The sequence below is a fragment of the Anabrus simplex genome, chromosome 5 (genome assembly GCF_040414725.1).
Source record: "Anabrus simplex isolate iqAnaSimp1 chromosome 5, ASM4041472v1, whole genome shotgun sequence".
Taxonomy (NCBI): Eukaryota; Metazoa; Arthropoda; class Insecta; order Orthoptera; family Tettigoniidae; genus Anabrus; species Anabrus simplex.
This window is the reverse complement of record NC_090269.1, coordinates 48,977,968-49,002,422: the sequence shown is the minus strand read 5'-3', so window position 1 is coordinate 49,002,422 and position 24,455 is coordinate 48,977,968. Positions and strand designations below refer to the sequence as shown.

General features: G+C 38.4%; 1 protein-coding gene across 1 annotated transcript in view; it reads right to left on the bottom strand.

Moving 5' to 3' along the window:
* The window catches only part of Fancm (FA complementation group M), a gene marked incomplete at its 5' end in the record, with an annotated part of 94,037 nt that overhangs the window by 5,785 nt on the left and 63,797 nt on the right, over positions 1 to 24,455 (bottom strand). The window contains 3 exons of the mRNA XM_068227763.1: positions 2,058 to 2,160; positions 2,443 to 2,649; positions 17,656 to 17,784. Of these exons, the coding sequence (XP_068083864.1) occupies positions 2,058 to 2,160; positions 2,443 to 2,649; positions 17,656 to 17,784 (439 nt within the window). The remainder of the gene's footprint in view (positions 1 to 2,057; positions 2,161 to 2,442; positions 2,650 to 17,655; positions 17,785 to 24,455) is intronic.

Below are 24,455 nucleotides of genomic sequence, written 5' to 3'. Positions count from 1 at the left end.
GAAACTACCATTTCATCCTGGGTGAATACAATTGTTTATAGCTTAGACTGTAGTTTCTTATTCTCTCACTCTATATACCGATTTTCATTAAATTCCGTTAACCCATTTTCTTAGGGGAAAAAAACATGAATATCTCTTATCATAGCCGGTATGATTTTTTCTTTCAAATCTTAAAAAAATGGAGCAGGGTCTGAAATGCAATGGGTAAATACAGTAAATACAGTTTTGGTAGATTTCTAAGCTACTGAACCATGAAGCGACCATTCTTGCACTGAAGAGTTCAGTGCAAATTCCGTGGAATCATTTATATTGTTTATGATAAATAACTAGGAGTAGATATAGAACATTTTTATTTATCAAACAGTTTAGTATATAAACTACATTATAGCTTTATTAAACTGAATATGATATTCTTTGTCCTATGGCAATCTGCAGTGACAGAAAGAAATTCGTTTAAATATGAAAAGCAAAGAAATTTTCCAGTTATAAAGATGCAGCCTCAGATATTCTCTGCTTATGGATCATTTACCCCGGTCAAGAAAGCCAAGAATAACGGCCAAGAGGATTCGTCGTACTGACCACACGACACCTCGTAATCTGCAGGCCTTTGGGCTGAGCAGCGGTTGCTTGGTAAGCCATGGCCCTTCAAGGGCTGTAGTGACATGCCGTTGGGTTTGGTTTGGATAATTTATTTCACTTTTTTTTTTTTTTCCTGCTAGTGGCTTTACGTCGCACCGACACAGATAGGTCTTATGGCAACGATGGAATAGGAAAGGCCTAGAAGTTGGAAGGAAATGGCCGTGGCCTTAATTAAGGTACAGCCACAGCATTTGCCTGGTGTGAAAATGGGAAACCACGGAAAACCATCTTCAGGGCTGCCGACAGTGGGATTCGAACCCACTATCTCCCGGATGCACCGCACAGCCAACTCACTCAGTACTTCACGTTCACTTGAATGTCTGTCATTCTAACCTTGGTGGTAATTTGGTAAGCAAGTTGCTTTAATTATACTGTGTGCTGCAGACAATGTCTGAAGATTTGCATAATCATTACATCTTCAAATGGCAGGATACAAAAATAAGATAGCCAAGACAAAATTTGAAGAGTAAACTTCAACTTACAAAGAAAGTATTCTGCCTTTTCTTACTTTTCAATTCCATCATGTTTTTATAAAGTAAAACCTGTTTAAATTGACCCTCTATTACGTGGAAATTGCTCCCCTGATTAGGGTGTAAAACATGATGCAAATCATTCTGGATTATGCAGAAACTGTCAAATGTGGAAATGGAAGCCAAAATATGCCCTAAAATGGAAAATTTTCAGCCCTTCTAGTGGATCATTTAGCAATATTTTAACCAGGTTATACATTCTAGATGGGCTGTAATGTAAGAACATATACTGAACATGGCACAGTACATTCCTTCTTTCCCAATCACTTTGTCTCCAAAATTTCATTATACTGGTATTTTACTATATTCTAATAATGTTTGATGTGTTTTCAAGTGTCTAGTACAAATAAATGGAGAATGTACATCATCTTCTAGTTCACCTTCATTAAACAGAAACCTGGCCTAAAATGAAAATGTCCTGGTCCCTTGTGATTCCACTTAAGACAGGTTTTACTGAATATATAGCCTAATTTGAGGTAAATGTTCCATTATGTAACAAGCATGTGATCCTCTAGCACATAAAAATAGACTTTTCTCAAGCTACAAGGTATTTTAATGTAGGTTTATATTTAAAAATTCATAACTTTGAGACTGTAAGAAATAATAGTCTAAGAAAACCTCAGCTAATTGTCTAAAGAAAAGAAACTGAAGTGACACACAATTTTAAGAAGTTCTGTCTATGGCAAGCCCGATATTTCAGCAATAATCGGACTGAAGAAGTCGTACACATTGTACGGCAAAATATACCGAGAACAACATCAGATGTCGGACACATTTTGGGAGGTTAATATCATAAAACAGTGACTCAAATTATAATCTAGGTATGTGAAAGCCTTCTTCCGTGTTATTCTAGCTGGTATGAAATATTTCAAATAAATGCCAACTCACCATGAGGAACCATTCTAGGGCTGTTTGGTACAAGCTTCAGGCGTTCACCACGGGCTAAGTTCTTGTTCATGGTGTTCTGGTTGACGACACTCTGACGGTATTTCTGTGGAAAAGGAGATGGCATCTAGTAACTCTCATCAAGAATGATTACTACTAGTACTACTAATACTGGAGGAATGGATATAGAAAAAAGCAGATGTTTATGTGAATGAGTCTTGTCTTTGGATAACCATGTTTGCTCTATGTCAGACCTCTGACCTGATAAGTATTCATGTAAGGATTTTTTTGCATTCAATAAATATTCCTCAGGACCCTCATAGCAATAATTCTGAATGCTTACAATAAAATAAGATAATTTCAAAATTAAAAATATATTTAAACCTGCCTGAGATTCCTTGCCTTCAGTCATGAGCATAACAATGCGGCCTTCTCGCTTACGACCAGTACGACCCATTCGTTGGATGAGTCGAATGGGGGAATTATGAGCGTCGAAACATATGATGAGGTCCACATCACCAATATCCAATCCTTCTTCCCCCACGCATGTCGAGATTAAAGTGTTGTAGCCTCCAGCACGGAATTTCTTCATTACCTGCAATTTCACAATATGATTTCTCCCTCCTTTAAGATTTTCTTACATATAACAAAACCTTCACATGATCCTGATAACAATAACAGAACAACACCAAATATCCATTTATGATCTAGGTATAAATTTTGTGTGTAACTATAGTGAATGTCAAAGAAATGAGAAGAGATGAATGAAGTGGATTAACAAGTAAGTTTCACTACAAGACAAACCATATATATATATATATATATATGATCCAAATTAATGAAGGAACTACAAGAATTTCTTTTTAACCATCATCCTTTGAGTGAATGTCCAATTATAACCTGGCATTCTCTCTTCATTGAACATTACAATACGAGTAGAGCCTCGATTATACGTTCTCGGAAAGTACGCTTTCCCAGATTATTTGTTCAAATTACATGGTCCTGTGAGCATCCTAATTACATCACGTTGCAAAAATCCTGCATTTCTCAAAGAAACGATTTCCCGGATCAACCGTCCAGAAATTTCAGTCCCATCAACGCTAAATCCTCGATCGAGCGTCTTTCAAGAAACTGTATCCCCGTGGTGTAGGGATAGCATGGCTGCCTCTTACCTGGAGGCCCCGGGTTCGATTCCCGGCCGGGTCAGGGACTTTTACCTGGATCTGAGGGCTTGTTCGAGGTTCACTCAGCCTACGTGATTAGAATTGAGGAGCTATCTATCTTACGGTGGGGTAGTGGCCCCTGTCTAGAAATCCAAGAATAACGGCCAAGAGGAATTGTTGTGCTGACCACATGACACCTCGTAATCTTCAGGCCTTCGGGCTGAACAACAGTCGTTTGGTAGGCCAAGGCCCTTCAGAGCTGCAGTGCCATGGGGTTAGGGTATCTCATGAAAGGATGGCTACGGAATACTTATCAATCTTGGTGTTAACGTTCCGTCATTGCGATAATTAGAGCAAGTACTGTAGCCTACTGGAAAAGCAATCGGCGGTGAACTTGCATAAAGGACCATTGTAGCATCGCAATCAGGTGGTATTGTTTAGAGAATTTTCAGAAATCATAAAGCAGAGAGTGGCCATAACAATAGTTGGAAGGAGACAAAGCGCATTTCGACAGCTCTACTTGAGGACGGAACAAGTTTTGTCAAATCGTCGTACTTGTAAAACGTCTACATTACTGTATGTCTAGGGTTAGATGAATTTCTTTTTTTTTTTTTAAATTACTTTTTTTGATTGTATCCCCGAACAAATTTTTGGCACTTCCATAAGGGCACTGTATAGTCACTGGGCTTTTAGGCAGGAATCGAAACTGCTACTTCTCAACACAAATTTAGTATTTTAATATTATCGTATACCATTATGTTAACATAAGATAGGAAACTTAAAAGGGTCCACCTTTTCAATAAAAATAAATGTTATACGTTTACTTACAACATATATTTACACTTGGAACTAGTTTCGACGCTGTTTGGCGTCATCTTCAGCCAAAATGTGGGAAATAGGCATAGGCGTAAGCATGCAGACATTTACATTATACAAGATGTTAAATCAGTGTGATTAAATGAGAGATATGAAATAGTGAATTACAATGTCAGTTTACAAAATGGTCATGAAGGGTGAGTCAAAATTGTATAAACATGAGTTAGGGCTCAAAAACATAATCACTTAAAAAACATATAAACTGCAACAAAACCACGCGGAAGTTTGAGATGAAATTGGCATTGGAGATTCAAATTATTTCAGACACTCTTCCATTGAATGTTGCCTGCAAATGTAGTGTAGTACAAAACATAGGTTAGATTTCAACAAACACAATCGTCTCAAAAATGCACATAACATTTTAAAAATATTTTTGGGTTGAGATGAAATTTGGCAGTTAGGGATTGAAATCACTTTTCACTAAGCGTCAATTCAAAACCAGCTGTGAAGGGTGAGACAAAATTGCACAAGCGTGAGTTTGGACTCGATAAGTGCAAAACCTGAAACACATGCAACACACTCGAAACTGTAGGTTCGCGATGAATTTGGCACATCAAGGTCTGCGTTCACTCATTCATTGAATGAATATGTTCTCAGTTCAATACGGACAAAAAATGAAATTCTTAGATTTAAATACCATTATGTTATCGAGACCAGAACAGATGTTGCACCTTACATACATGAAGCCATGGGAGGTTTTGAGATTGCCTATTACTGGTTTGGCCCTAATATAAGACTGGGAATTTTATGTTTTTTGTGTTAAAATATTATAAAAATCAGTCATTTTATATGCACATGCTATATTTAAAAAGTTTGTATCAATTCCCACTTGTATTGACTTGCACAGCGAGTGCGCTTTCCAAACTGAGTTCAAGGTCACGAATAACCGTAATTTCTGAAGTTCTGATGATATTTTTTCTCTTTCCAATTTGACTGTGATTAGTGACGGGCAGAATTGAATATAATGCATTTAAGAACTTTTGAGAATCGATATTTTCATTCGAAACCATATTCTCGAGTTCAGCATAACCTTTAAAAGTTGATGTAGGTCTAATTTACGTGGTACAAGATTTCCATAAACTGACTACGAAGCGAACAGTATACCGGTGACCAAATTACAATGGAAGATTTTAAAAAAAAGGGAGAGGGGGGATTTTGCCATCCTGATGGGTGTTTTTGTATCTAATGTGCTTTATTCTATTAGATTAGAGAATTAAAAACTACTTGTGGTCAATTGTTGTTTGGCTTGGCATTATTAGATTTTTTGAAGTGTTTAGCTGATCAAAGTTGCTGAACTGAAAGAAGTTTTCATGGGAAACTGACGAAGTTTCCCTGGTAAAACTGAATGTAAGTTTCGAGATTTTTAACTTGCGTACCAGAAATTAATGAAGCCGGCCTCATGGTCTAACTTGCCTGCCTCTCACCCGGAGGGTCAGGGTTCGATTTCCAGCCAGGTCAGGCATTTTTACCTGGATATTTGTGATTTAGGGAGAAGACAACAGGAATATTCAAGAACAGTTGGATGTGGTGAATGGGAAGATCGAAGAATGTGGATTGAAAATAAGTGTAGAAAAGAGTAAAACTCTTGTTATGACTAGAGGAGAGAAAGAAAGGAAAGGTCAGATTAGACTTGCAGACAAGCCCCTGGAAGTAGTGGAGATGTTCAATTACCTGGGGAGTGAATTAATGGAGAATACTCGACTGGATGATGAAATTATTAAGAGGATTCAAGCTGGAAGCTGTTTCTATCATAGTGTAAGAAACATGTTATGGGTCAAAGATGTGCCAATGGAAGCAAAGGAAACTATGTACAAGATGTATTACATACCCATAACAACTTACGGAGCAGAAACTTGGACAATGACAAAGAAGGACGAGAGTCGAATACAGGCAGCCGAAATGAAGTTCTTGAGGAGTATGACACAGAAGAGTAGAAGAGACAAAATAAGGAATGAGAAAATCCGGGAAGAAATTGGAGTGAAAAAAATGAATGATAGAATAGAGAAGAGGCGATTAAGATGGTTTGGGCACATAAAGCGAATGAGTGATGAAAAAATGCCAAAAAAGGTGATGGAAATGCAAGTGCAAGGAAGGAGAGGATGCGGACGACCACGATTGAGATGGAAGAACACAATCCAATGCAGTATTAGAGAAAGAAACCTGCAATGGGACACAGTATTGGAGGAGGAGCGATGGAAAGACCAAAGAAAGTGGAGAGGAACCATATTTGCCTCTACCCGGCTACAGCTGTGTAATGGGAAATGATTGGTGGTGATGATGATGATTATGATGATGATGATGATGGTGATGAGGGCTGGTTCCAAGTCCACTCAACCTACATGATTACCTTTAATTGAGGAGCTATCTAATTGTGAGATGGCGACCCTGGTCTAGAGAGCCAGGAATAACAGCTGAGAGGAATTGTCACACTGACCATGCGTCACCTCATAATCTGCAGGCCTTCAGACTGGACAGCGGTCGCTTGGTAGACGAAGGCCCATTGAGGCTGTATTTTGGTTTGGTGCGGCAGTGTTTGTAAGATTATAATTACACATATTTCATTCTTGTGACGTTTAGTCAAATTGATGATGGTTCATTCGCTCCCGGATTTTCCGTTTTCCTGTGTTGTACTTTCTTCCCATGGTCCCGCCAAAAACGGAGAATCGAGGTTCCACTGTATATGGATTTTCTTCTCTGAGCTGTAGGGAAGAATATATGATGACAGAGGATATTGAATGTTTTCAGTACAACTTGAGCAAGCAACCAGATTGCATGTGTTGAAAGGTGAGTGAGGTGTAACATGATTGGCACTGAGCAATATCGAGCGGCGATCGGGAGCTGACAGCAAAGGCAGAAGAAGACGACAGGGCATGCGGTGAAAAAGGGAGAGTTGGGGAAGATTGGCAAGACTATCTTGGCAACGACAGTGATAACCATGCTACTAATTATAGCAGGCATGGAGATGAATCTGCGCCCTGACATGAGCTGGGAGGACTGGGAGAGAATTAAGGGGCTGATAGGGGACGCTGTGAAAGCACATACTGGAGATGTACTGGTAAAGGAAATGAGAAAGGAACAAGCTAAGGGATTTGAAGGTATGAAGGAATGGTTCAAGGAACAGTGGGGAGTCACGGGATAAAAAAATAGAGGAGAATGAGAGAGCAACGGGAGTGTTAATGGAGCAGATGAAAAATCTGGAAAAGGAGGTGGCTACTCTGAAGAATGAGCTCGGTAACGTTAACCAAGAAAGGATGAAGAAATGGATATATATCTATGGGTTACAGGAAGAACGGAGTGAAAATAAAGTGAATCTTATATATAAAGTGGTGGATCTTGTACAAAACAAGCTGAAAACTAACTTCAGTGAAGTTGATATAGACGAAGTTGAAAGAGTAGGAAAAGTGTAAGGCAGGAGGCCAGTGAAAATGAAGTTGATGGCAACCATAATGGTGGAAATAGCGTTAAAAAAGGCAAGGAACTTACAAGGTGAAAAGAATTGGATAAACAAAGACTTGGGAAGAGAAGCAATTGGGAATATGAAAATCTTAAAAAAACATCTAGGCAGAGCTAGACACCAAGGTCTTAAAGCATTTATTAAGGATCAGAGGTTAGTGGTATCAAATGGTGTCTGGTGGCGTGTTTGGTCTCTAACGAAACTAAAAGGCATGGAGGAAGAGTTAAAACAGGAAGAGGAGCGGTCGAAGTGGTCAAGAGATAGACAGGAGAACGCCCAAGAGGAGGGAGGAAACGCAGTAACGATGGCTGAAGCGCCGAGTCAAGAAATCAGTGCAGTGCAATATAGTGTGAGTGAAAAATGAAGTGTGCAGGCTCAGGAAGTGTTAACAGCTAGTATTCCTAAAGAAAAAGCGGATACAGTGATTGTCGAACTGGGGGGGGGGGAAACAAAAAAGGGAGAGATATTATGACCAAGGGGAGAAGCAAGAGCCTGAAGGACCTGTGGGGAAAAAGAAATAAAGTCTTAGAAGATAAGGAGAGGAAGGATGACAATAAAGCGTTAAAGAATGATGGAAGGGAGGTAGAAGCTGAGAGCGAGAGGGTGACGAGAAGTAAGAATAAACGTGGCAGTTTGGAAGGTAGGGAAAAAAAGCTGTAACTAGACTGGAAGATAGGTTTTGTTAATACTGAAGGTGTATTGAGTAAAATAGGTAATAAAGAAGTGAAAAATTTAACAGGAAGTTTTGATATCGTAGCACTTTTGGAAACATGGCTAGAAGTAGGCAGGGAGATAACTTGGAGGGGATTCATGGTGAGACACAAGTCAAGAAAAACATTAAGCAAAATGGGCCTTTCGCCCGGAGGAACAGCGGTGCTAGTTAAAGAAGAGTTGAATGAATGTATAGAGGATATTGAGAGTGACATTGAAGGGGGTATCCAGAAAAGATTTAACATGGGGAGAGAGGCAGGGAGAGATAAACATGTGTGCTTGGCTTTTGCCTACTGTCACCCCAAGGTATCTCCATATGCAAATGATAAGTTCTTTGAGGAATTATTAGTAGAAATTAGTATCATTAGAGGGAGGTATGAGGAGGACGGAATATTGTTACTTGGAGACTGGAATGCCAGAATAGGCAAGCGGAGTCCGAGGTTTAGTAAAGAAGGTGAGTTGACAGTAGGGTCAGGAAGAAGTAGTAATGATAAGGTAATTAATAGCTACGGTAGAAAACTTTTAGAATTCTGTGAAGTCGAGAATTTCTTCATCTTGAATGGCTATTGGGAGGGGGACAGAGAAGGTAAAATGACCTATATTACTGAACAAGGGGGGGGAGCGTTATTGACATAGTAATGAGTTCAGAGGACTTGCTAGAGAACATTAAAAGCATAGGGGTGGAGGACTGGACCGAATTGCACCACGCTCTGGTATGGGTTAGATTGGTGAGAAGGAGAGAGGAAGGCAAAGAGGAAGAGAGAAAACATCCTGTAGAGTGGGGTAGTGGTTATACTAAATATATATGGACAGAGAACTCAAAAGGAGAGCTAGGCGCACTTATGGATAAAGAGATACAATTAATTAGAATTGGCTGGGAAAGGGTGCTGGAGGAAAATAATATAGATAGAGCACTGGAGTTATTAGAATACCCTATAAGTAGAGTGACACGGGCAGTCAAACGCAGCAGAAGGGGGGAAAAAAAAAAAAAAAAAAAAAAGGTGATGGTTGGTATGACAAGGAATGTGAGATCCGCAGAAAGGCAGCGTTAAGAGCATTAAAAGAGTATAGAGCAAAAGGAGGGAGCAAAGATCAAGAAGTATTTTGCAGGCTGAAGAAAGAGTACAAAAGCAAAAGACCAATCAAAGCTAATAAATAGGGAATGCAGAACGAATCAAACTGAAAGAATATGGGAGAGAATAAATATGATTAATAAAGGAGGGAAGGGACTGAAGAAAATGAATACTGATTAAGTACAGTGGGTGGCATATTTTAGCGAGCTATTAGGAGGAAGAGACGAATGGGAGTATAAGGAAAGAAGGCAGGCCTTGTGGTCTAATATGGAAGTATACATGAACTAGATAGGGACTTCACGCTAGAAGTAGTCCAGGGGGTGATTGGGAAACTGAAGATGAAATCAGCGGGGGAGAGGAATGGTATTAGTAATGTATACTGGAAATAAATAAGTAAATACAGTCAGATGGGAGGATTGTAAAACTATTAGACAGGATTTTCAATGGGCTGAAGGTACCGAAGGAATGGGAATATGGGATAATAAGCCCAATATATAAAAAGAAACGGAATAGAAATTTACCAAACAACTACCGAGGAATATCTCTTTTAGATTTTTTGAGCAAACTTTATACAGGAGTCTTAGCTAATAGACTGAAAGTAACGGTATAATCTCCAAATACCAAGGAGGATTCAGGAAGGGGAGGCAAACAATAGATAATATCATGATTGTGAAGTTGATAACGGAATAATACACGGTGTGGGAAAGAGGCAGCGTATTTTTGGCAACGGTCGATTTTTTTAAAGTGTTCGACACCGTGAGTAGAAGAGCATTAATAGAAAAATTAGGGAGGCTGGGAGTCTCTAGGAAAATGATACATGCGATAGAGACGCTGTATCAGAGTATATAGTAGCATCAAACTAGAGGATAATGTAGTAAGCAAACCGACAGAATGCAAGCTGGGTCTTAAACAGGGCTGAAAATTATCACCCATATTATTTGTATTATTTATAAATGATAAATTGGATGGGCACGGAGGGGCTAGCTGGGCTGTCCCGGCGGTGAGCAATATAGAGATCCCAGGCCTGATATTCGCAGATATTCTGTTAATGACGCTGACAAGGGGTGGATTAGAGAAAAGTTTGGATAAATTAGCAGATTACGCAAATAAGCGGTCGCTGAAAATTAACTGTAACAAATCGAAGGTGATGATTATAAGTAAGAGGAAGAGGGCAAGTAAGGGAATGGAGAATCCAGGGGGCAAGAATGGAGGAAGTAGATAGATTAGACTTAGGAGTGCTACTAAATAGCAAAGGAGGATGGGATGACCACATCAAGAGATGAAAATTGAGAGGGGTTGCAGCTCTCACCTCAATAAAAATTCTAGTCGCCAAATACCCTGGGGTAAGCTATAAAATATTGAGGCTAGTGCTAAAAACCTTGGTCCTAAGCAGAGCTTTATATGGGGTTGAATTATGGGGATTAGATAAGAAAAGGGTTAGCTTGAACCAAATAATATATAAATTCAGTAAGACTGTTATGAGATTACTGCAATGTACAGTCAATGTGGGGGCATTAATCCTATGTGGAGAGTTTATCGAGATAGATTGTGTTAAAAGGGTATTAAATTATTGGTCTACACTGAGAAGGGATGGAGGCAGTATTTTGCAGCAGGAAGCATATAGACATGAACTGGAAGGAATGTATGATATGTGTTGGCTAGCAAAAATTAAAAGTTATGTTGAGAATTTGGGTATGGGATATATTTGGCGGGAAAGATGGAAGGGGAAAAATAGCAGAATGCAGAGGGCCCTGACAATGAGAATTAAGGACATGCAGATGCAGAATTGTTTGGAAGAAAGTAGAGAAAGGCCTTCGCTCATCCTATTTTATAAGGTCTACCAGATCTCGAATTTAAGTATAAGATTTGGGGAAGGAAGATTAAAGTGTGGGATATTATGGTGGCTGATGGGGTTGCATAGAAATAGGGGATAGATCATGAGGAAAGAAGATAAGTATGATGATCTTCATTTACTTTGTGATTGTATAGGGACAGAGAAACTAAGGGCAAAGTTTCTAAATGTGAAGCAGCAAAAAATGTGTAGGCAAAAAGATGAGCAAAAAATTACAGTATGGATAGTGAGCCAATGGAGAAACGACAGCGGCCTGAATAAGTTTTTATGCGCAGTTAAAAAACAATGTCTAAGGAAAGTGAGAGGTAGTATATGATGTAATAACCTCGAATGTAAACAGAGGAGTAGCCAGCATAAGTAGGTCAGTAGGCGATTGGCACTCAGCACTTTAAATGTTATGATAACGTCGGCATGAAGTGGTAATTCTACCAGACATGCTGACAGGATAGGATCAAATCAAATCAAATCAAAATCTCTTTATTTGCAAATGAGGTATCTACCTCGGTGGCAAATGGTACACTAAAATACATTATTGTCAAGCACTAAATTTTAAATTAACATGAGAAGAAAAACAATTTTTCTAGAATACAATAATATACAATTTATGCTAACAATTTTTTTCTAGTAAACAAACAGATCATCCTTAATAAATTTATATTGTTTACAAAATTCTACTTACAATATCTCTTATACTTACAAACATAGTCAACTCATATACAGTATGTGGATTTACTTCAAATAATACTATGCAACTGGTATAAGATAAAAAAATTTACATTGAATTTATTTACCTTTTTTTTTTTTTTTTTTTTTTTACCCATTTTGGAACCTAAGTAGCATAACGACCTGTTGCGACTTAACCAGAGCCCCCTTTTGCCACCACTTTTCAGAGTTCCTGAAGGGCCTTCACAGCTACCATAGCGGTCCCAGGGCCCTCGAAGTTCCCACTGTACTTCACCCCTACAGGCAGTCCCCTACTTTGGCTGTCCAAACTCCATGGACCAGGGGATGGAATTAATTTTTTTTTAACACACATTTTTTATTTACAATAGCCTGCACTGGTCGAATGCCCTCTAACATTTCATTTATTTTCCCTGTTGCTGTTTATTCTCTTCTTGAATACCTGTACAGATTTTGGAAAAGGATCAAACATTACCCCTGGTAAACTGTTCCACTCCTTCACGCCCTTCCCAATGAATGAAAATTTACCCCAGTCGCTTCTGCTAAAATTCCTTCTAATTTTATACTTGTCAGTTCTGCCAATAAAATTATTTTCCAACTGAAGCCTCTCACGGATTTCTCCCCATGCTTCTTCTCCTGTATAGGCTCTATATAATCCTATAAGTCTAGTTTTCTACCTTCTCATACTTAAAGTTTCCCACCCAAGTTCCTCTAACATTTCTGATACACTACTGTTTCTCCTGAAATCCCCTGTTACAAATCTTGCTGCTTTCCTCTGCATACTATCTATTTCTTTTATTAGGTATTCTTGGTGAGGATCCCAAACACTGTTTGCATATTCCAATAATGGACGAACCATACTTAAGTAACTTTTTTCTTTTAATTCTTTGTTGCATCCTTTAACTAGCCTCATTATGACATGTAATGATCTGTATGCTTTCCCAACAATGTCATCAACATGACTCTTCCAGTGCAAATTACTTTCAAATCTCACACCTAAGTATTTGCACTTGCCATCTTTTGGGATAACTACCTCATGCAAAGTATATTCAAATTCAGTTTTAAAGCTCCTGTTTGTAAATGTTGTAACAGTTGATTTGCCTCCGTTAACCTTCATATTATTTTCTTCAACCCACTGTTGGATACTTTCAAGGTCCCTTTGTAATTCTGAACAATCCTCAATGTTATTTATTTCCCTATAAACAATTATATCATCTGCATACAATCTTATTTTTGATGTTATATTGTTCCCTAAATCATTTGTGTATATTAAGAAAAGTAACGGACCGATTATACTACCCTGTGCGATTCCCTTCCAAACTTTCTCTTCCTGTGATATATTATTTCCTACTTTGACTTTCTGAACCCTTGGATTTAGAAATGTTCTTATCCAACGTATAACCCTTACGTCCAATCCTATTCTCTCCAGTTTCTTTAATAATATTCCGTGTTCCACTCTATCAAAGGCTATGCAGAAGGATGCAGAAGTAGGTCTTACACGGTTGCTCCATCTTTCCTCTTTTACTATCTTTTGTCCTAACTTTACTTTAAGATTTATACTGGTTTGTTATGTAGCCGTAAGAGATTACGTAACATCCCCAAGTCATCTGGTTAGCACCAGGCCTTACCCAGAAGTGAGCACTTCGGGTAGGATCGGTTTTCATTTTACTATCATCCCTAATAGTGCATATTTAGGCCCGTGAGAAGCCTCATGTTGGCCGGTAATTCCTCCATTAGTTCAAAATCCATACTGTCTCGTGAGAAGCCTCACATATCCTGGTAATCATAGCTCATAGTTATTTAGGGTGAAACGGCTCATCAGTAGTGAGTGACCGTTTGCCATTCTGTTTACAATTCAACTCTAATTATTACTATCACTGTGATTAATATTCAGTTCTTGCTTGGCTGTATGAATTTGAACATTGTAATGGGCAAAGGCCTGTAAGTTCAAATATTAAATAAATAAATATTAAATATTGAATGTTTACAGGAGATACTGTGAAGGATATCCTTAGGTAATTTTCCAGTTTCCATCATTGGATTTGATATTTCAAGGTTCCTTGCTAATTATCATCAATCACCAATAGGATTTTACATTTTTCTTTCAGCATAAGTATTTCATTTCAAATGCCATAAATCTGGAGATGTCTGGTTCTTCAGTCTGTGCCTCACTAATTGAGATTGCCTCGTCATAACATTACATAGGAAGTTTATTTTAAATTTTTACATTTTTTGCCATTAAAAAAATCCTTCCATGGGACTTATATCCATTCTGTATCACTTTTGTTTACAAACATATACCGACCTCCAAAAGTGGTGAATAAAGGTGAATAAAATGCTTTATTATCAGTAGAACAAATACTTAAAAGGTGAAAATAAAAGCAGTAAAAAAAAAAGTACAACAAGGTGTAAATCTGTAAGTAAAGCCATTAAATAAGCAGAGATAATTTCAATTTCTAAAGCATTGTAAAGTAAATATCATAAGTTTACATAGGCCTAATAATAACAAAACTAATAATGGTAATGGGTGCTAGAATTCTAGAATACCGTATTTTCTTGCGTAATTAACACACTTTTTTGATGAAAAATACAGGCGAGAACTTTGGATGCGTAAATTATTCAAGGAATTCAGATATATTCAAAATTATTTGCAATTCATTTACATTTAAAAGATACATCAAATAAAATATATACACAACTGGTTCAACTCATCTGTGATTTATCGTCATTTGGCGTAAAATTCCGGTGTGAGATTTTTTTCTGAAAAGTCAAATAAGTTTGTCAGAGTCAAAGAAGGTTGACTGTTTATAGGACATTCTGTGAAGGATATTCTTAGGTAGTCAGTCTTCCAGTTTCCATCATTGGATTTGATATTTCAAGGTCCTTGCTAATTATCATCAATCACCAACAGGATTTCACAGTTTTCTTTCAGCATATGTATTTCATTTCATATGCCATAAATCTGGAAATGTCTGGTTCCAGGTCCACTCAGCCTACGTGATTACCTTTAACTGAGGAGCTATCTAATGGTGAGATGGCGACCCTGGTCTAGAGAGCCAGGATTTTTTTTTTTACAACTTGTTTTATGTCGCACCGACACAGATAGGTCTTATGGCGACGATGGGACAGGAAAGGGCTAGGAGTGGGAAGGAAGCAGCCGTGGCCTTAAGGTACAGCCCCAGCATTGTCCTGGTGTGAAAATGGGAAACCACGGAAAACCATCTTCAGGGCTGCCGACAGTGGGGTTCGAACCCACTATCTCCCGACTACTGGATACTGGCAGCACTTAAGCGACTGCAGCTATCGAGCTCGGTGGGAGCCAGGAATAACAGCTTACATCAGGTAAGTTGGACACATGGGTTTTAAGTACCGACACTGGAAAATATTCTTCCCGTTATGAGCTGACAATACGACCTGAAGTGAAATAAATTTGAACTAATAAAAGTACAATTCATGCAAGTACATAATGATGACATACCGGCAACAAAAATCAACAGAAAACTGTCCAACACGAGAAGGGACGGCATCGAAGGAGGGACCTTGCTGGATTTCTCCAAACCGTTCATATCCAATCTTGTACGAGCGACGTGTCTGTCCACCCTTCTTCTTGGATACAAACGCAGAAATTTTACTTTAGGCATTGTTTTTCGTTTTAGAACAAAGTAAGGTGAAAGCTTTCTGCCATCAGCTGTTACAGCAAGCATTGCAGTACATCATTATTTTTCGCTTTCGTTACTGCGTACGATAACACTCGATGTCCTTTACAAATCGAGTGTTCGACTTGGTGGCATATGGAAACTTATAGGCGTCTGACCTGCGGTTCCTATTTGGGAGATCAAATATTCCTTTACTTTATGCTTCTCAATCACAAAGCGATGAAAATCAATTACTTTTTTGGTTGATATCACTCCACATTTTTTTGGCATAATATTGCTCTTCGTCAAAGAGAAACTCTATCTCTCCTCATAAAATGAATCATCCAGCAGTGGTTTAGCTTCAAATCTGAGACATTGATTCCATGTGCAGCAGCTGTTTCTCGTCCTTTAAAATACAGCATTTCGCGAGAAACGGCATATCCAACATTGCGTAACGAAATCATATATTTAAGCAGATCTTCGTCTACTTTCAGAAACTTGCCGCCTTTTGGTCCGTGAAATGCTTTGCGAGACTTGTTGGTCGCTTGAAGTGCGCTTCTCTGTTACCGCAGTGGCGCAAGTTGCATTTGGACACTGAATTCTTGCTCACTGTGGACTAACAAACAATTTTGAGATCACAGAAAACACATGTCCCGTACCCGAAACACTCGTAAAATATGTTTGTACCATACTTGAATAGAGCGTCCACTAGTCACTTCTGCGCTGATTCTCTCACTAAATTAGTGCAATGGTATTTCCTATTGACTGATAACAGCATGTTGCCCAGTATTTGGAATGCCCGATTTTGCAATAGGAAGGCTGCTACTTGAGTAGTTGACTTCTCTATTTCAAAACGCATCCGAAGTTGCGCGATGGATGTTCAAAGAACCCAAACATTTCTTTTTCTCCACTTTGGACCCAAAAATATTGGGATGCGTAAATTATGCAATAAAATTTGGTATTCACTTTACTACACTAACAATTCTCCTCAGAAATTAATCCTTTTAGCATTACAGTTGAGCCTCATCCCAAGGCCTACACTATAACAAATGTCTATATCAGTGTGCTGATAATAATTGACTGAGAAAGGTGTTCCAGTACGTAATATGTCTGGTTCCACAGCTAAATGGTTAGTGTGCTGGCCTTTGGTCCAGGGGTCCTGGGTTCGTTTCCCAGCCAGACTGGGGATTTTAACCTTCATTGGTGAATTCCCATGGCTGAGAGAGAGAGAGAGAGAGAGAGCGCGCGCGCGCAGTCCTCAGCACTAGAATTCGTCACAGATAGGGCCCCATCCTCACAGATGGGGAATTCCCCTGTAAGGCATCAACTCGAAAGACCTGTTACCAGGCCTCTCCAGAGACCACAAGCCATTATTATTAGTACTTAATGTCCACCATCTTCCTGGAACGAGTATGAACGAACAAAGGAACACAAACTAAAGACAGATGCAAAAGTGATAACAGCTAAACCTTTTCCAGCGTCAACCACTTACAAGTGTCAAGGTAATTATTCGCAAGCTGCATGAACCGCTTATGAGCGTCAGATACTCATATTCCGAGTAGAATTCATGTGGTCGTGCACACATGTTTTCCGTGGTGTCAGCAGTCGAAGCAATATGGCTTCCATGCTAAAACCCCCAAGTGTAAACAAAGTAATTTAGCAAACAGTGAGACTGAGCAAATGCTCTTGCTTTCCGATGAAAGTGAAGACGAAATTATTCTTCCAAATCGAGTGATGAATTCCATGACGACAGACACAAATGTGAAGAAACTGAAAACTTTCAGACTGACTGGATTACATTTGAAGGGCTGCACAACAGATTCAGTTTTACTGGCAATAGTGGGATTCATGTTAACTTTGGAGATAATGATATAGATGTTGATTCCCATAGGAAACCTGAAATATTTGTCCCGAATGAGTAAATTTATAGGATAATTCCGAACCATTGACAATAATTAAACATTTTCTTAGTGATGAAAAATTATCCGAAGGAAAAAAAATTACGCAACACGTGGAAAATTAATGCTTGGTTAAGGGGTTAAGAAACAAACCATTCCAATTCCTCTCACAGAAACGGTTACAGAGGTAGAACACAACTCCAATAATTCTCACCATAGGAATAACATGATTAAGTACAACTTCAAGAATTTCCTTACCATTAACTGCTGTTTCTGAGAAAGTCCTCGAGACTTTTTTCCAGAAGACTGCCCGATAAAAGTCATGGGCTTCACAAGTGGGCGATGGCGAGAAAGGACATGGCAAACCTCGACCACGGTGTCACGATACTGAAATAAGTATTAAACAAATGAAACAATTATTACATAAGATATCACATAAATCTTTGGGCATCAGGGAAATGAAGAAGCATACTAAGAAATGAAGAGTAAAGTAGTTTCTCACTGATTTCCTCATTGAGCCAAATATGCTATCACATACCAGTCTGATAAGCCTATTGGAAACTAACACTAAACCAACTTTCACACCATTCACCATAGCAACTGGCTGCATAATAAACAGTGTTACTATCATCGCTTATACCTCAAACATACCGTATTTTCTCACGTAATTAACACACGTTTTTGACGGAAAAACACAGGCAAAAATTTTGGATGCATAAATTATTAGAGGAATTCAGATATTTAAAATAATATTTACAATTTATTTACATTTAAAAGATACATGAAATACAATATACACAACACTGGTTCAACTCATTTGCGGTTAACAGTCATTTGGCGAAAAATTCCAGCGTGAGATTTTTTCTGGAAAGTCAAATAGGGTACATCAGGTAAGTTGGACACGTGCGTTTGAAGTACCGATACTGGAAAATATTCTTCTCGTTACGAGCTGACAATATGACCTGAAGTGAAATAAACATGTACTAATAAAAGTACAACTCATGTAAGAACATAATAATGACTTGCCGACAAAAAAGAAAAACTGTCCAACACGAGAAGGGCTGGGCACCGACATATTTACCCAAACCGTTTGTATCCGGTCTTGTACGAGTAATGTGTCCATCCACCCTTGTTCTTGGATACGAATGTGGATCCCTTGCAGAAATTTTTACTTTAGGCATTGGTTTTCGTTATTGAACAACATACGTGCAAGCTTTCTGCCATCACCTGTTACAGCAAGTATTGCCAAAGAGAACAGCAATGCAGTACATCGTTTCGGCGTAAATGATCACTCCAAGTTTATATGATGCAGTATTTTGAATACTTGCTCTCTGTGGAGTAACAAAAAACTTTGAGGTCAGAGAAAACGCATGTCCCGTACCTGAAACACATGTAAAATACGTTTGTACCAGAGTGGAAAAGAGGGTCGCTAGTCACTTCTGCGCTGATTCTCTCACTGAACTAGTGCAGTGGTATTTCTTACTGGCTGATAACAGCACGTTGCCCAGTATTTGGAATGCCTGGTTTCGCAACAGGAAGGCTGCTTCCTTGAGTATCTGACATCTTTATTTCAAAACGCATCCGGAACTGTGTGATGGATGTTGGAAGAAATGGGTGCGTCAAATATGTGAACATTTCTTTTTCTCCACTTTGGACCCAAACATATTGGGGTGCGTAAATTATTCAAGGATATTAATTAAGCGAGAAAATATGGTATATCAATTGTGCTAAATTTTGGATATGTTGTAGGGAATAACAAATTCCTAACACACATTTTCCCTTTCTCTTTCATTGCACAAAATTGGACGAGTAAAATACTTCCCATAACTCCACCACATGGATGTTACCATACAATCACTGTATGTAATTACAAGTAGATCTTGTTACATTTGAATAAGATAAAAAGCAAATTATTTATTTTGAGGAATAATGAAAATTATATTTTGTGTTGTCGGGCTAATGAAGGTCGCTCGGTTCACACTCAACACGAATAAATAACATCTCAGCGGCCTAAGGGGTAAGTGATATTAACATTTACTCATCTTTACTGCTTAGCTCATTCCTTTTGAACAAAAAATTTAATAATAAATGTTCTCATTTACAGTCTACACATGCTTGGCATTCACACCATCCATCACAATTTAGATGTCCCTTTTGACCAACATGCTAGCATTCAGCACTCACCAACACCATCAAGCTGTTCTACTTACAACTTCACTTCACTAACAAGATTAAAGGCTTATTTGAAGTCAAGATACTCCAATCAAGTTGTTGTTTTACTTTAACATTTAATCTCTTCGCTATGGACTACGCCAAATGTTAAATCTTTAATTACTTTTACAAGGCAAATATCACGAGCCAAAGACTTCAACCTGTTGTTTTCTTTTTTCAATTTTACGACATTATTCCCGAATAAGGTCTAAATGAACTATTCTCATATCCCTTGAATGTATTTCCTAACATACCAAAAAATGTAATACGTAAAAACTCAAAATAGACCACTGGTACTAAGCCCTGTACTATGTACCCTTGATACAACTATTTATCAACAGCTAACGGCTGTTATTGTTGTTATTCACAACAGTACCAAAAATTGCTTATTCATTCTTTCTTTTCGACTGCCCCTATTTTAAGTTTGTAAACAAGTTAAGATACTCCAATCAAATTGTCAGTTTATGACAAATGTCAAATTATCAATTACTTATTGCAAGCCAATAATATCGAACCTAAGACTTCAACCAGAAAGTTTTTCAATTTTTTACAACTTTACTTCTGAATAAGGTCTCAATTAACATTCTCATATTTCTGGAACGTTTTTCCTAACATTCCGAAAAATTGTAATATTTAAAAATTCAAAACAGACCACTGCTACTAAGCACTGTACTATGTACCTTTGTCACAACTATTAATCAACAGCCAATGGCTGATATTGTTGCTATCCACAATAATACCAAAAATTGTTATTGAATTTTCCTTTAGACTGCTCCTATTTTAAGTAAGTTAATATTAAATTTTAATAATTATATTTTAATTATAAATCAGGTGCCTGATTTAACCTTGAGGAGGTATAATGACTGAAGATGCCTTCTACAATGTACGAAAGGCGAAAAATGTCTCACATTTCATAAGGTAATAAGGATCAAATATTATTTGTATAAGACTATAATGTATTGAATAGGTGGTTAAATAATAAATTAATTAGCATCCTACAAGTATATTAACAACTGCTATCGGCCACATTATTTAGGCTTTATTACAAAAACGTGTTATCCTCCTTCATTTTGAATTTCCTTTTTTTAGAGAACAGCAGTCGACGGGTATTACTAATCGACTCCAACTTCACCTTTGAATGATGACGAGAGAGCTTGCAAGTGCACATAGCAAGAAAACGATACCATACCGAAGATAAACGATCGCATTTTGTGCCAAATGTTTCAGTTTTCTTATTCAAACATCGTCACCTAACCTAATTCAACTGTACTGTATGTATCATGAAAACATATTTCAAGTGCCGGTAAGAAATGATAATATTCTCGCTATAAATTTAGATGGAAATATGAAATTTAAGCAGACGCGAGTATATAAACTAACCTCTGATATCGGTGATGTGCTCTGCCATATCTTGAGGTGTATCGCAATCTTACTTAATTTCAGTGTAGAGTATTAGAATTAAGCTATCATTAACTTAGCCTTTATTTCTAACGAGTTAATAATTGCTATCAACCATGTTAAGTAGAAGTCCGTTATAGCGAGAATTCATAATGGCAAAAAATTTACTCGCTATAGCGGATTGTCGTTATATCCGATTTTTAGGAAAAGTCAGGAAAACCCCCATACACATTAAAATCAGTACGAAACGGCAATCAGTTTGTTCAAAACTTTGTTTTTGTGGATAATATCACACTGCGGCTCACTTGTTTGTTGTTTTTCGAAATCCGATACTACGTGAAAGTGTGTGTTTAATTTCATTCTGAAAAAATACATTTCCGTATTTCTTCAAATCCAAGAGGACCCCCACTTTTTCCTTCAAAAAATTTTAATCAGGCTTAAAAAGTGCTTTGTAAAATCATATGAATGTCTTAGTACGCATTTTTGGACTATTTGTAGACGCCGAACATTGGCTTAAATTATGCCATATTTTTTTTGCGGCTGTACAATTTATGCTTTATTTCAGCGGGTTTAATAACCATTAACTTAAAATTGGTATCACAATATCAAAGGGAACTCGTTGAAAATTTGCCAGCAATACACATTCCATGCGTCTCTACAATACGACGATCCATCAGGAAATTATTCTTGCTTACTATGAAACTGTTACTTTCACTCAGCGTCAGATATAACTGGCTACCGCTACACGCACTTCTTGCTTCCCGGATTCAGCCAACTTCGGTGGCTAGCGATGTAAAGGCCTTAATCGCGGACTTTGGAAGTCAACGAAATTATTGCGCCGCGGTATGGCAATTCCACCCTTGCAGTTTTGTGCACATACCTCACAATTTCATCTTCAAATTCTTTAAAGTGTCCTTGTTGCGGGTCATTGAATGCATTTTTTGTGCAGTATGTATTTTTAAGCTATTTTAGTCTTCACGGTAATGCCGAATATTGGCTTTAGTTAGGCATATGCCGTATTTTCTTGCGGCTGCACAATTATTATACATTTCCGAGTGTTTAATAGCCATTAACTTAAAATTGGCATCATAACATCGACGAGAACCCGTAGAAAATTTGCCGGCAATACCTGTTCCACCTATCTTTACAATACGACATTCCAACACGAAAATATTCCTGCTGTCTATAAAACTTAATTTTACTAACCGTCAGGTACATCATACGCGTTATAACTCTGCTGCTGAGTAGCCGTGGCCTTTGTAAGAATTTAAAGGCTCGCATGTTTTGATGTCATTCTGCAGATTTGAGAAATGTTTTTGTAGAGTATGATAGAATGTCATTCTCTCTTCACTATTTCCCGAGATCCAGTGACGTTAACAGGCACAGTACAACCGGTTGCCGCGGCTAGCGATGTATGATAAAGAGGCGGTCATTTCTTGTCAATGAGTTTTGTTTGTGCGCGGGGCGGTGGTGAAAAGAAACAGCGTGATTACTGCAGCAGTTTCCAGTGCTGTTCATTACCATCAGGCCGCGAATGCAAAATGGCCCTTGATTTTTCACATGAGATTCTGATTAAAAAACGTCGTCTTGGATTTGGAGAATTACGGTATCACTCTAGAGGCTTCTATGGCACATATTGCAGTTTTCTTCTTCAAACGGCGTCACCTAACCTAACCATATACGTAGTCCAGCTCCATGGTTAGCGTGCTGACCTCTAGTCACAGGGGCCCCGAGTTCGATTCCTGGCAGGGTCGGGAATTTTAACCATCATTGGTTAATTTCGCTGGCTCTGGGGCTGGGTGTATGTGTTGTCTTCATCATCATTTCATCCTCATCACAACGCACAGGTTGCCTACGGGAGTCAAATCAAAAGACCTGCACCTGACAAACCGAACATGTCCTCGGACACTCCCGGCACTAAAAGCCATACGCCATTTCATTTCAGCGTATATGTATCATGAAAAATCTATTTCAAATGCATGTAGAGAAGTAATAACCTCCTCGCTAAAAATTGACATGGGAATAGCTTTCCGAAATTTAACTAGACGCGAGAAAATATAAACTATCCTCTGAAATCGGTGATGTACCCTGCCATATCTTGAGGTGTATCACATTGTTATTTAATTTCAGTATACGGTATTACATTTAAATTAAGAGATCGTTTCTTTCAGCCTTTATTTTAAACGAGTTAACAACTGCTATCAGTCACGAGATTTACGCATTTATTATGAAAACGTGTTATCTCCTTCATTTTGAATTTTCTTTAGAGAACAGCAGTCGACGGGTATTACTAATCGACTCCAACATTGCCTTCGAATGTTGACGAGAGAGCTCGCAAATGCACATAGTGCGAAACGTTTGTTTTGTTATTCAAATAGTATCGCCTACCCTAACTTAACTGTACTATAGGTATGATGAAAACATACTTCAAGCACCAAAAGAGAAATTATAACCCTCTCCCTATAAATTTACATGATAATAGCCTTTCTGTAACTTAACAGACGCAAGAAAATATAAACTAACCTCGTAATCAATGACGCACTCTGCTATATCTTCAGGTGTAGGCCTATCCCATTCTTACTTGATTGCGGTTTAGTACTGAAATTGATGATGATGATTTCGTGTGGCTATTTCTAGCCGGATGCAGCCGTTGTAAGGCAGACCCTCCGATGAGGGTGGGCGGCATCTGCCATGTGTAGGTAACTGCGTGTTATTGTGGTGGAGGATAGTGTTATGTGTGGTGTGTGAGTTGCAGGAATGTTGGGGACAGCACAAACACCCAGCTCCCAAGCCATGGGAATTAACCAATGAAGGTTAAAATCCCCGACCCGGCCGGGAATCGAACCCGGGACCCTCTGAACCGAAGGCCAGAACGCTGACCATTCAGCCAACGAGTCAGACATTGAAATTGATGATGATGCTTGTTGTTTAAAGGGGCCTAACATTGAAGGTCATCGGCCCCGAGCATTAAATAAAGCGATCGTATATTCAGCCTTAATCTTTAACGAGTTAACAACGGTTATCGGACACGTTATTTACGCATTTATTACGAAAACATGTTCTCCTCTTTTATTTTCATTTTCTTTGCAGAAGAGCAGTCGACGGGTATTACTAATCGACTCCAACATTGCCTTTGAATGTCGACGAGAGAGCTCGCTAGTGGGCATTGCGAGAAAATGATACCGAAGATGATTGATCACATGCAGTATGACTGGGTGCATAAATATCGGCAACGAAAAAATCGAGCGCGCATAATCGCTCGTAATAATGGATGCATCCGTGATAGGGCTCTCGCTGCAACCAAAGGATAATACACAGTTTAATATAGGAATTTCGAAGGGACGGACTAAAATTATCGTTATAACAGGGTTGTCGTTATATACTGTACTCGCTATAGCGAACTTCTAATGTATTTACGTATTTGTTAAGGAACTTGTTCTCCTCTTTCA